At 43.8% G+C, this 13,897-nt stretch overlaps 4 protein-coding genes across 4 annotated transcripts in view; all 4 read right to left on the reverse strand.

Annotated features, from left to right (window-relative positions):
- LOC109740740 (uncharacterized) overlaps positions 1-10,129 on the reverse strand; it is a 32,445-nt gene extending 22,316 nt beyond the window's left edge. Inside the window, exons 1-4 of the mRNA XM_045233901.2 lie at positions 9,683-10,129; positions 8,937-9,261; positions 5,039-5,978; positions 4,249-4,585 (exon numbers count right to left, since the gene is read on the reverse strand). The gene's annotated coding sequence lies outside the window, so the exon portion shown is untranslated. The remainder of the gene's footprint in view (positions 1-4,248; positions 4,586-5,038; positions 5,979-8,936; positions 9,262-9,682) is intronic.
- On the reverse strand, positions 90-958 carry LOC109740745 (uncharacterized). Its single transcript, XM_020299799.4, has one exon. It carries the CDS (start codon positions 956-958, stop codon positions 257-259), a length of 702 nt encoding a protein of 233 aa, XP_020155388.1. The 3' UTR covers positions 90-256.
- Positions 90-4,238, reverse strand: LOC109740743 (uncharacterized). The gene has a single exon (XM_045233902.2). The coding sequence runs from the start codon at positions 2,957-2,959 to the stop codon at positions 2,255-2,257; it is 705 nt and encodes a 234-aa protein (XP_045089837.1). The 5' UTR covers positions 2,960-4,238; the 3' UTR covers positions 90-2,254.
- On the reverse strand, positions 6,493-8,453 carry LOC109740742 (uncharacterized). The gene has a single exon (XM_020299795.4). The coding sequence runs from the start codon at positions 7,436-7,438 to the stop codon at positions 6,635-6,637; it is 804 nt and encodes a 267-aa protein (XP_020155384.1). The 5' UTR covers positions 7,439-8,453; the 3' UTR covers positions 6,493-6,634.
- Positions 10,130-13,897: the final 3,768 nt, after the last annotated feature.

Raw genomic sequence — 13,897 nt, forward strand, 5'->3', positions numbered from 1 at the left:
AGTAACACAAACCTAGCAAATACATGATGAATTCACATCATACACATTTTCTCTTGTCATGCATATATTCATCAAAAAGCCCCAAGAGATTTTATCAATATCGCAAAATCTGAGATGGATCAAAACTTTGGTCTTTGTTTCTATAATTTCTGTACATTAATTTGTACTCTATATACATATGGCAAAACTGTATCAAGATCGGCTCATCCTCAAAAAGGCGGATGCCAATCACAGGGAGTAGAGTGATGTGGAGTATCTATGAGCTAAGAATGTTTAAAAGAGAAACTCTGTTCTGGACTAATTTCCTGAACAAATCTCCTGCTCCATTCTGAAGATCTTCGATACTGCACTCTAACTCCTGCAATTGTTCCTCCTTGCAGACAATTTCCTTCTTCTTGTAAAATGCCTTGCAGACAAGAGACTGCTTTGGCATTTCAATTTGCTTCAACAAGAGATGGAGTGTGGACTCCAACAGAGAGATGCAGATCTCTCTTGCCTTGGTCAAGAGCATGACCATCTTGTCAAATGCAGGCTTCTTGGCAGACTTCTTGAAATGTTTCCTGGCCTTCTTCCCCAAGCGAATAAAAGACTGGATCTTGGCTTGAGCAGCTGCATCATCTCCTTTTCTTAGAGCCAGTTGGAGCTCTTGGATGATGGCCATCATCTCGGCGAAGGTCCCTTGCATGGTGCTGCAGAGATCTAACAGCTCAATGGAGCATTCCATCTCTCCATCCAACATGTTCCTCTGCTGGGAGGAGCAAACTTGGTTGCTTGGTAGGCAAATAATCTCTTCAAGACCATCGTAGATGTTTGCGAGACTCCTGAGACCATCACACATCATGCTGATGGAATTGGAGGAAGAGATACTTGCTTCTAGGCGGTGGAGCTCTTGCGCGACTTCGGTCTCACTGACGTGAGGCCTAGAAGGCAAACTTATCGATCTTTGGTGGAAAGCCATATCTGAGCTTGAAGCTTTTCTCTGTCTCGTGGTTGATGAGAGGAGGAGAAGCAGAAAATAAGAGCTTCTTGTTTGATGTATCTACCCGTTCTGCTGCCGCCTATTTATACAGAAGATGTGTACAGCTGTATTGTAGCATCCGATTGGTAGACATGAAGAATCATGCCATTACATAGCCCACATGCTGTCTGCTATGTCTGGCAGACGCATAGAGATTGCAACACTAAAGTCTTCTCATGTTTAGTACATTTGTTTCTGTGCCTACTGTCCTTGAGATATGAGTCATCATACTATCATGTTCCAGCAATTGGCAGCAAGAAGCAATCAAAAAGATGCGGTTTAGTCTGATGGTGGGTTTCAGCATAATTGCACGCCCATGCCATTACTTAATGGATCGCTAACCTAACATTTATCTGTCACATACCTATATTTAATAAGGTGTTTTCTTTGGTGGGCACTCTTGCAAATGACAGGTTAAAGCCTCAACGGTCGGAGCTGGCATGTTTAGGCCATGGAAACAAGATCCACTGCAAAAGATCCATGTTAGCGGCTCAGCATGTTATCCCCATATTTTATTTTCAGCTTGAAGCTTTCAGCCACCCACCGTGTAAGCAGCATGACCATTTAACATCTAACCATTGCAGAGACTAGCTTTTGATGTGTGCCTATTCTTTTCAATGTTTTTGTACGCTATTATATTACCTCTTAGTCGTACTAACTGATTCTCAGACACCCCGGGAATGAGCATATAAAGCGTCGACTGTTCTTTGCGTGCATTATATGGAAGGACCAAAAAGTCTGTGCACTGGCAAGTTTGGATTAGGCCTTGCTCAGATTATTGTTAATACTGTGGAACATGCAAAAAGTTCTGGTTCTGGAGTAAATGTTTTTTCTTATTTTGTCACCTTCAATGCTTAAATGATATAGATGTCAAAGATTTTGAAATTTGAGTACACTGATTTGGACTTCGTTGTATGAAAAAGAAATATATTCAATTGTAGTGCCAGAGTAGTGCACAACTATGTGGTGGTGGTGGAGAATCTGGACAATAAAATTGATCGATTGGGACCTTGTGACTTTGATCTGGCATGTTTCATGCATAAGGAACAAGATCCACTAACCACTGGGATCACAAACACGTCTTCACGGATGAAATGGTCAAATGGATCAAAACTTTTGTTTCACTTTCTATTTCTATAGTTTCATGTACATTTATACAGTATAGTTGTATGAAGATCAGCTATTCCTTAAAAGGCGGATGCCGATCGGAGGGCGCCAAAAATGACTTGGGAATATCTATGAGCTAAGGATGTTGAGTAGAGAAACTCTGCTCTGGACTAATTTCCTGAACAGATGTCCTGCTCCACTCTCAAGATCTCCGATACTGCACTCTAACTCCGACAATTCTTCCTCCTTACAAACAACCGCCTTCTTCTTGTGAAATGCCTTGGAAACAAGAGACTGTTTAGGCATTTCGATGTGCTTCGACACAAGGTGGAGTGTGGACTCCAGGAGAGAGGCAGAGACCTCCCTGGCCTTGGCCAATAGCATGACCATCCTGCAATCCGCAGGAGCCTTCTTCGTGGCCTTCTTGAAATGGTTCCTGGCCTTCTTCGACAGGCGGGTGTAAGACTGAATCTTGGCTTGAGCAGCTGCAACTTCCCCTTTCCTTAGAGCCACTTGCAGCTCTTGGATGATGGCCTTCATCTCGACGAAGATCTCTTGCATGGCACCGCAGAGATCTAGGAGCTCGAGAGAACCTTCCAGTTCTCCATCCAACATCACCCTCTGCTGGGAGGAGCAAGCTTGGTGGCTTGGTAGCGAAATGATCCCTTCAAGACCATCGTAGATGTTTGCAAGACCCCTGAGACCATTGCACATCATGCCGATGGAATTAGAGGAAGAGATGCTTGCTTCTAGGCTATGGAGTTCTTGCTCGACTTCGGTCTCACTGACATGAGGCCTAGAAGGCAAACTTATTGATCTTAGGTGGAAAGCCATATCTGATCCTGAAGTTTTTCTCTGTATACTGGATGCAGAAACGAGGGGGAGCTGGAAAGAAGAGCTTCTAGTTTGATGTATCTACCGTTCCACTGACGCCTATTTATACAGAGAAGTGCACAGATGTACTGTAGCATCTGATTGGTAGACATGAAGAATCATGCCATTACATCTCCATGATATTGTCTGCTATGCCTTGAGATCTGCCAGCAGTGCATCGATTACAACACCAAAGTCGTCTCATGTTCACTACATTTTCTATTGTGGTCTGCTACCCTCGAGATGAACCATCGCATTGCCGTGTTCCACTTATTAGAGGCAAGGGCTAATTAAGAATGGTATAGTTTGGTGGTGGATCTTGACATAATTGCACGCTCAAGCTATTATTCAGAGGAATGCTGCTGGCTGCCAGCATGTTCTACATTTAACCAGGTATGTTTCTTTCTTCTGTTGGATATATTCGTGATAACCTCATGATTTGTAGCAGGCATTTTTATGTGCTGGAGAAACACGGAGCTTATTTTTTCAACATTCTCTCTTTTTCCTTTTCAGGCCATTGCTTCTGTTGCCAGCCAAATGGTTCGGTTCTGTGACCGAAAGATTTTTCACTTGCCACATCACAAAGTATGGGTGCTAACAAATCCTGTTTGTTGGTAAGTTTGAGGCTTTCTGCCAGTATACCATGTCTTATAATAATTTATAATGTTAATACAAACGTAATTACATCAAAGCCCAAGGGACACTCTGTAATTGTTTTCTTTTCTTTTCTGTCCGTTTGGGGCTTTTGCGTTTTCTCAACGAAAAAAATACGGTAGAATGCTGCAAATTTTGTAAGTGGGTGTTTTACCAAGGTCTGGTCATCCAATGGGTTAGTTTGGGAGGTCAAATTTCCATAAGGTTACATTGTTTCACTTTTACAGTCTTCCTGGACACAGAACATACCAGACTCGATTATTTTCCTTTCTTCTCTCCTGTTTAACTTTTTAGCAATGCAGTTTCAATGAGCATATATGTTTTCTAAAGGTCAGAGATAGAAACCAATACATCTCGTGGAATTAGAACAACCTACTTGTGGGTATACTGTGTCAACTTACTTGGTTTGATTGCTGAATATATAACGTATTGATACAATCAAGAAAAGCTTGGCAGATCATCCAAGAAATGATTGAAATAAAAAGAATATTGTAAAGTATAAGACTATTGAGCCCCACTTGAAAAGTCTAGAACTGTCAAGTAACTGCGCAAGATTAAGGAGCCAAAGAAATGGAAGTATTGTTTCAGAAAGATACCTTTGTTTGCTTGAACTCTGAACTTCCCATCTTCAGAAGCTGACCGAGCAGGTATTTGGATTGTAACACATACACATGATCCAGAATTCCCATGGAGATGGCGCATGAGAAGAATTACCCAGATATGAAGGAAACCATGGATTTTCAGAATTACTCAGAAGTACAATGCTTTTAATTTTTTTTTCAACCATTTCAGACAGAACAAAACATCTGAGATCACTTGGTAACTGGCAGAAAATCAAATAATTCTTTGTTGCAACTGACTTTTCTCCTTACAACAAAATAAAGTACATTCCTTAATCAAGAAGCTCCCTCCGACTAGTAGTAGTTGCAATATCTGCAGAAACAGTGAATCAAAGAGATGAGAAGCTGGAAAAAAATGAGGATGCATTATGCAAGCTCTTGGTGTATGCTTTGAGAAGGAAAGCAAGCAGAACTAGCGCATCTATATAGGTATATATATAACACAGTTTTCTAAGAATGGCATCGGCAGCGCTTGTTCGACTAAAGACAGTTTCTCTTGACAAAAGCAAGGTACATAGCTGATTCCACTCTGAATACAGGAGACAAACATGAATTGGTAAAAACAGGCATGCGCATGTCTAGTAAAAGCGGCAACATGCAGTACATCATATTGATACATAATAAACTAGTTCCAGCCCAAGATCCATGCCCGCCAATTCTTTCAAGCAGGGGAAAGAGGAGAATCATGGGCGCTCAACACAAGAATCAGAAGGAAGAGATGGAAATCTCAAACCCTAGATTTTTGGACGATGGTGCAGGTACTTACAGGAGAGAACCAAGCCATTGTTGTCGTTGCCGCCGGAGGTCATGTGCGGAGAGAAGTAGGTGACGGCACAGTTATCTCAGTTCAGTTGTGCAAGTTGTGGGGAAAGGAGAAACTAAAATTTTGCCAGAGGTGTAGGCTATGTCGACTCTGCCCCGTCGCCTCCGGTTGCCTACATCACGTTTTCTGTCACTGGCGTGGATCAGGCCATGATCCTGGCTATATCCAGCCTAACCAAAAGAGGCCTTATTTGGATTACCCTCTCGGCGCTGATCTCAACCAGAAACTCTGGCATTTACATGTTGCTCATTTCTACACAAATCCTTTGATGAAGAATAAGAGTGGACCGTGGCAGGCCTGCACAAGTGCACTGATTCATAACTCAGGGCATCCTTCAGACTCTTGCTTACAAAAGCGCCTTTCGCAGGGGCAGTGTAGATGACCAAGCATAACTTTATATTATTGGAATTTTCTCAAGAGATTTCAAAGGTTGATTCAAGTTACCCTGTTTGGTATAAACAATTGATTAGCATAATTGAATGTTACTTCCTTTAGAGGGCACTTCTTTCTAAGCATCTCAGCCACAACCTCCTCTGCTTCCTTCCATCGCTCAGCTCTACATGAACTTCAATGTAGAATTATAGGAAACGGTATCTGGCTTGCACGGCATAGTGCTTAATAACTTGTCGGCATCATACAGACGGCCTTGTTCAGAAAAGCCATTGATAAGGGCATTGTATGTGAAAATATCAGGTGTACTTCCATACTTTGGCATTTGCTCAACCACCTAGATTGCACGATCGATAAGCCCTTTTTGGCACAAGGAATTGATTAGTATATTGATGTGACTTCATTTGGGGGACAATCCTTTCTGGCCATCTTAGATATCATCTCCCCAGCTTCCTCCCATCGCGCAGCTCTGCACAAATCCTGTAGCACAGCACTGTAAAAAAAAATATCAGGCTTACATGGCATGCTTTGAAATTACTCAATGGCCGATTCCACAAGCTCTTGTTCAGCAAGGCCATGATAAGGCTACTGTACGTGACAATATCAGTGCAAAAGGTTGGATTACGTTTTGCTCAGATTATTGTTAATCCTGTAGCACATGCAAAAGGTTGTGCTTCTAAGATAAATGTTTTTGTTGTTTTTTCACCTAAAATGCTTAAATGATATAGATGTCGACGATGTTAAAACTTGAGAGTACTAATTTAGACTCTGTTATATGAAACAATAAAAATATTCAATTGTAGTGCCAGACTGCACAGCCATGTGGACATGTGGTGGTGGTAGAGAATCTGGATAATAAAACTGATTGATTCTGCTAACAACAAGTTGAGACCTTGTGACTTTGATCTGGCATGTTTCATGCACAAGAAGCAAGATCCACAAACCAAGGACATTAAAACAAAGTAAGTAGGCTCACAAAACACACATCAAGCATGAAATGGTGAAATGGATCAAAACTTCTGTTTCTCTTTCTATAGTATCATTTACATTTATACTATCTCGTGTATAAATATGGGAAAACTGTATGCAGATCAGCTATTCCTTAAAAGGTGGATGCCAATCAGAGTGTCAAGAGTGACTTGGGAGTATCTACGAGCTAAGGATGTTGAGTAGAGAAACTCTGCTCTGGACTAATTTCCTGAACAGATGTCCTACTCCACTCTCGAGATCTCCGATACTGCACTCTAGCTCCAACAATTGCTCCTCCTTGCAAACAGCTAACTTCTTCTTGTGAAATGCTTTGGAAACAAGAGACTGTTTAGGCATTTCGATTTGCTTTGACAAGAGATGAAGTGTGGACTCCAGCAGAGAGACAGAGATCTCTCTGGCCTTGGCCAACAGCATGACTATCCTGCAAGCTGCAGGAGCCTTCTTCGCAGTCTTCCTGAGATGTTTCTTGGCCTTCTTTGCCAAGCGGGTGTAAGATTGGATCTTGGCTTGAGAGGCTGCATCGTCGGCTTTCCTTAAAGCCACTTGCAGCTCTTGGATGATAGCCTTCATCTCGACGAAGATCTCTTGCATGGCACTGCAGAGATCTAGCAGCTCAAGAGAACCTTCAATTTCACCATCCAATATGTTCCTCTGCTGGGAGGAGCAAACTTGGCTGCTTGGTAGGCAAATAATCTCTTCAAGAGCATCGTAGATGTTTGCAAGACTCCTGAGACCATCGCACATCATGCTGATGGAATTGGAGGAAGAGATGCTTGCTTCTAGGCTGTGGAGTTCTTGCTCGACTTCGGTCTCACTGACGTGAGGCCTAGAAGGCAAACTTATCGATCTTAGGTAGAAAGCCATCTCTGAGCTTGATGCCTTTCTCTGTATTGTGGTTGATGAGAGGAGGAGAAGCAGAAAAGAAGAGCTTCTTGTTTGATGTATGTACAGTTCCACTGTCATCTATTTATACAGAAGTGTACAGCAGTGATGTAGCATCTGATTGGCAGGCACGAAGAATCATGCCATTACATCTCCCTGATGCTGTCTGCTATGCCTTGAGATCTGGCAGAAGCATAGAGATCACAACACTAAAGTCGTCTCATGTCCACTACAGTTTTTTATTATGTCTGCTGTCCTCGAGATGAACCACATTGTCATGTTCCACTTATTGGCAGCAAGGGCTAATAAAGAATGGTGTAGTTTGGTGGTGGATCCTGAGACAATTGCATCCTCAAGCTGTTATCTAGTGGAATGCTGCTGGCTACCGCATGTTCTTCATTTAATCAGGCATGTTTTCTTTTGTTGGATACTCATGGTTTAGAGCTGGCATTTTTATGTATTAGAAAACAAGATACATACAACGCACAAGGAACACAGAACTTTTTATTTGTTCAACATTTTATCCCCATCTTTTCAGTTTGAGCCACCCACAGTATGAGTAGCATGGTTATATGGCATCAAACGATAACATAGAAGAGGTTCTGAACTGTGCCCCTGCTCACCTGTCTTTTTTTGATGTTTTTAATACGATGCTATTTCTTTTTGGTAGACTAATTGATTCTCAAACATCGATGAGTTCTTTTTGGTGAAGTTTAGCATCCCAATAGGTTGTTTTTTCCTTTTCAGGCTATTGCTTCTTTTGCCAGCCAAATGATTCTGTTCTGCAACTGAGACGTATGGATGCTAACAAATCCTGTTTACTATTGATTTTGAAGCTTTCTACCATCATGTCTTAAAATAATTTCTAATGTTGATACAAACATAATCACATACCACCTCTCATTTCTAGAAGCCCACGGGTAAGTCTGTAATGGTTTTCTTTTTTGGCCCATTTGGGGCGTACTCTGTCTTTTCTAATTTTTCAATGGAATGAAACATGAGGCTTTTGCGCTTTCTCAAAAACACAAACATTAGAATACTGAATATTTTGTAAGTTAGTGTTTTACCCAAGTCTAGTTATTAGTATAATGTAGTACTCCCTCCGTCCCAAAATTCTTGTCTTAGATTTGTCTAGATACGGATGTATCTAATACTAAAACATAACTTGATACATCCGTATTTAGACAAGATACATCCGTATCTAGACAAATCTAAGACAAGAATTTTGGGACGGAGTATAACTTATGAGCGCACTGTATATTCTTCGCCAGCTATAGAAATGGGGTAATCTCCAATGGATTAGTTTGGGAGGTCAAACTTCCATAAGATTACATTGTTTTACAGTCTTCCTGTGCAGAGAACACAGCAGGCTAGTTATTTTCCTTTCTACTCTTCTGTTTAAATTTTAAGTTTGATTGCTGAATATGTAATGGATTGATACAATCAAGAAAAGCATAGCGGATGAAATGATTGAAACAAAAAGAATATTGTAGAGCCCCACTTGAAAAGTCTAGAACTGCCAAGTAACTGCACAAGATTAAAGAGCCAAAGAAATGGAAGTATCATGCCAGAAAGATACCTTTGTTTGCTTGAACTCTGAACTTCCCATCTTCAGAAGCTGACCGAGCAGCTATTTGGATTGTAACACATACACATCATCCAGAATTTCCATGGAGAAGGTGCATGAGCAGAATTACCCAGATATGAATGAAACCATGGGTTTTCAGAATTACTCAGAAGTACAATGCTTTTCAATTTTCAACCATTTCAGATAGAATAATATATCTGAGCACACTTGGTAACTGACAAATAATTATTTGTTGCAACTGACTTTTCTCCTTACAATAAAATATAGTTTGTTCCTTAATCAAGAAGCTCCCTCCTGCTAGCAGCAGTTGCAATATCTGCAGAAACAGTGAATTAAACAGATGAGAAGCTGCCAGAAAATAAGGATGCATTAAGCAGGCTCTTGGTGTATGCTTTGAGAAGGAAAGCAAGCAAGCTAGCACATCTATATAACACAAAGTTTTCTTGTAACAACATGAATGATAAGAATGGCATTGGCAGTACTTGTTCAACTAAAGACAGTTTCTTTTCACAAATAAAGTTAGGTACATAGCTGATTCTACTCTGAACCAATACAGGAGACAGACATGAATCGGTAAAAAGAGGCATGTCTAGTAAAAGCAACAACGTGCAGTACATCATAGTGACACTGACACAGAATAAACAAGTTCCAGCCCAAGATCCATGCCCCCCAATTCTTTTGAACAGGGGAAGGAGAATCAGGGGCCTGGATTTTCAGAGGAGGATTTAGGTACTTACAGGAGAGAAGCAAGCCACCTTGTCATCGTCACCGGCGCTCATGCACGGAGAGAGGTAGGTGGCAGCACAGTCGTCTCAGTTTGATTGTGCAAATTGCAGGAAATGAAAGGTTTGCTGGAGAGATGTAGGCCTCCACCGTGTCCTCGTTGCCTCCAGTTGCCTACCTCGCGTTTTCTGGCACTAGCATGGACCGGGCCATGATCCCGGCCAACCAAAAGATGCACTATTTGGATTAGCCTTTCCGCGCTGATCTCAACCAGAAACTCTGGCAGTATCCTGTTGCTCATTTCTACACAAATCCATTGATGAAGCATAAGAGCAGACTGTGGCAGGCCTGTAGTACCCTTCAGGCTCTTGCTTACAAAATCTCCTTTGGCAGGGGCAGTGTAGATGGCAAAGCATAACTTCATAATTGGCATTTTCTGAAGAGATTCAAAAGGTTGACTCAAGTTACCCTGTTTGGTACAAATAATCGATTAGCATACTTGAATGTTACTTCATTTGGAGGGCACTTCTTTCTAAGCATCTCAGCCACAACCTCCTCTGCTTCCTTCCATCGTTCAGCTCGACATAAACCCTTCAATGCAGAATTATAGGACACGGCATCAGGCTTGCATGACATGGTGCTTAATATCTTGCGGGCATCATCCAGACGGCCTTGTTCAGAAAAGCCATTGATAAGGGCATTGTATGTGAAAATATCAGGTGTACTTCCATACTTTGGCATTTGCTCGAAAACCTCAATTGCACGATCAACAAGCCCTTTCTGGCACAGGGAATTGATTAGTATATTGAATGTGATTTCATTTGGGGGGCAATCCTTTCTAGCCATCTTAGATATAAGCTCCCCAGCATCCTCCCATCGCGCAGCTTTGCACAAACCCTTCAGCACAGCATTGTAGCCAAAGATATCAGGCTTGCATGGCATGCTTTGAAACAACTCAATGGCTGATTCGACAAGCCCTTGTTCAGAAAGGCCATTAATAAGGCTACTGTATGTGACAATATCAGGTGTACATCCAAAGTTTGGCATTTGCTCAAACACTTCAATTGCGTAGTTTACCCGGCCACTCTGGCACAGCGAATCAATGAGTATATTGAAAGTCATTTCAATTAGGGGACAGTCCTCCCTAAGCATCTGCCCTATAAGCTCCTCGGCATCATCCCATCGCTCAGCTCTGCATAAACCCTTCAACGCGGCGTTGAAGCTAATGACGTCAGGACTGCACGGCATGCTGTTTAGTAACTTGAGCGCGTCCTCCACACGCCCTTGTTCTGAAAAGGAATATATCAGCGTATTGTAAATGACAACATCAGGTCTGCACCCATACTTGTGCATCTGCTCGAGGACTTCCACCGCACAATCAACCAGCCCATTCTGGCACAAGCAACTGGTTAGCATACTGAATGTCGCTTCGTTTGGCAGGCAGTCTTTCTTAACCATCCCCACAATCAGCTCTCCGACATCCTCCCAACGCTGAGCGATGCACAAACCTTTCAGCGCGGCGTTGTAACAAACAGTGTTGGGCTTGCAGAGCATGCCGTTGAGCAGCTCGATGGCGTCGTCGACACGCCCTTGCTCCGAGAACCCATTCACCAGGGTGCTGTAAATGACAACATCGGGCGTGCATCCGTACCTAGGCATTCGGTCGAGCAGCTGAACGGCGCGGTCGAGCAGCCCGTTCTGGCAGAAAGCGCGGATCTGGGTGGCGAACGTCACCTCGTTGGGAGGGCAATGGTTCCTGACCATCTCGGCCATGAGCTCCTCGGCGTCCTCCCACTGCCGGGCGCCACACAGGCCCATGAGCACGGTGTTGTAGGTGTAGGTGTCCGGCGCGACGGGCATGGAGGCGATGAGGGCGAGCGCGTCGGCGAGCCTGCCGGAGCGGCAGTAGCCGTTGATGAGCGTGGTGTAGGTGACGACGTTGGCGGCCCCGGAGAGGGCCGCCGCCGCGAGGGCGCGCTCGGCGTCCGCCAGCCGGCCGTCGCGGCAGTAGCCGGCGACGAGGGTGTTGTGGGAGACGGGGTCCGCCGCGCCGGCCGCCTTGAGCGCGTCGAGCACGCGCTCCGCGTCGGCGAGGCGGCGCTGCGCGCAGAGCTTCTTGATGAGGATGTTGCAGGCGACGACGGCCGGCGGGTCGGGGGAGGCGCCGAGGAGGCGGAGCGCGGCGTCCAGGTCCCCGAGCTGGACCAGGCGGCGGAGCTTCTGGCCGGCCTGGCCGGGCCGGGACGGGGCGGCCGGGTTGACCCATATGGAGTTGGCCGCGCCGGCGCCGCGCTCCGGCGGGGCCCTGCCGCGGCTCACCCACCTGGAGGCGGCCAGGCGGATGCGGAGGCGGAGGCGGTGGGCTGTGGGCGGGTTTGGAGGGGCCGGGAAAGGGAAGGGGTGGTGGGTGGATGCCGCGGCGGACGGCGACGAGGAGGAGGAGGAGAAAGCGGCGGCCATTGTCGAGGTGGAGCTCTGGCGATAAGTGTTTGGGTGTGGTCTCTGTCTCTCGCCCCTCTTCACAATTCCCCTCCAGTCAAACATTGCTTGTTCTTCTCGTGTAGTAATGAACTTTTTCACTGTGTCAACTTGCTTTTTCACTAGACTTTTTGAACACTGATTGTCAAATACTAGTACCTCCGTCCGGAATTAGTTGTCGTCGCGGAATGAGTATTATGTTAAGTGTCAAGGTTGTAATTTTTTTATGATTTTGCTAATCCTCACTCAAATCTCACTCGACCTCTCACCGTATGGTTTTACACCAAGATTCATGCAGATTTTCCTTCCTGGTTTTCTGTTTTTCCTTTCTGCACTTGGGAAACCTAGAAATTCCAGTACGCGCGACTACAGTTGCCTGCCCGCCAGTAGCACACTACTATAGATGCGGTTCACTCATCCCAGTGCGGAATTATAATTGCATTTGTTGGCAATGTGCAAATACATTTATCATTTTCTAACAAATAAACATGGCATGTATGAGCGCTTTGCGTCTGTACTGATGTTCAAAAAGAACATGGCAGCAAAAATAGGAAAGTAAAAAGGGGAAAACTGAAAGAAGAATAAAAATATGAAAAAGAAACAACAAAATGTTCTATGATGATGCGAGCTGCTCATATATGAGATCTAGCCATGCTATTTCTTAATGACTCAGGTTGTAACTTTAAACAAACTCGTAAAAATAGTTATATTATTAAACAATTAAACACCGATCAGAAATATAGAAGGAACTTTTTCTGAAAGCTCCGCTCTCAGGCATTTTATTCATTCAGCGGCAACCTGTCTGAGCTCAAACTGAGCCTCGGAAAACCAGGGATTACATCAGAGTAGTTTACAATACTCTCCTGTAAAAGAGTTTTCTTTTGCACAAGTATGTGCTACAGAATTAATAGTACGACTAGTATGGTGAAGCTCAAATCCCTACAAACTAACACTATGCTCTTCCATCTCCTGGAGAATAAAGTGAAAACCTACTGGTTTCCCCTTAGACCTGCTCTCCCACAACTGTTTTGAAGTCAAGCAATCAGTTTCAATTATCACTATTGTGAAACTCCTTTCCCGTGCCATTAGTAGTGCATCTTGGTAGGCCGAAATTTCCAAATTCAAGGGGTCAACCACTCCCATATACCTTGTACATTTAGCACTGATAAATTTACCTTCATGATCTCTCGCCATTGCCCCCTAGCACATTGGCCAATGAAAATGTCCACCGCTGTGTCAACATTTATTTTAGTCCGGCCCTCAACAGGAATAGACCATTTCGTCGGCTTTACTTGATCATTCTTCCTCACAACAGGAGGAAATTCCAGTGCCCTCATGAGCTCTTTAACTAGTACCATAGACTGATTTGGTTGGTAAGTCACCTCATTGTGTGTGCAGCGGTTGCGATTGATCAAGATGGCCCACATGACCATCACGCATAGCGTCGCTACATCTCCCCTAATCAGAAGTCTACAAGGAACTTGATATCAAACGCTATACACGTTATTTTCTTCTTCAATTACTTGCATTACAATAGATATCATGGCCAATGTCACCTATAATGTTTAGATTGTGGCTTGAAGTTAGGGTTTCAGAAAGGCGGCGGGGGGGGGGGGGGGGGGGGGTAGGGTTGTATGTTAGCTCATTTTTTAGTTGATTGCCACATGATTTTTCATTGTGACGAAGTGTTTATAATACTCTGAGGCCGGAGGATTTCACAATCTTCTACGAATTAAGCTAGCACTCCTACA

Source organism: Aegilops tauschii, chromosome 3 (genome assembly GCF_002575655.3).
Source record: "Aegilops tauschii subsp. strangulata cultivar AL8/78 chromosome 3, Aet v6.0, whole genome shotgun sequence".
Lineage (NCBI taxonomy): Eukaryota > Viridiplantae > Streptophyta > Magnoliopsida > Poales > Poaceae > Aegilops > Aegilops tauschii.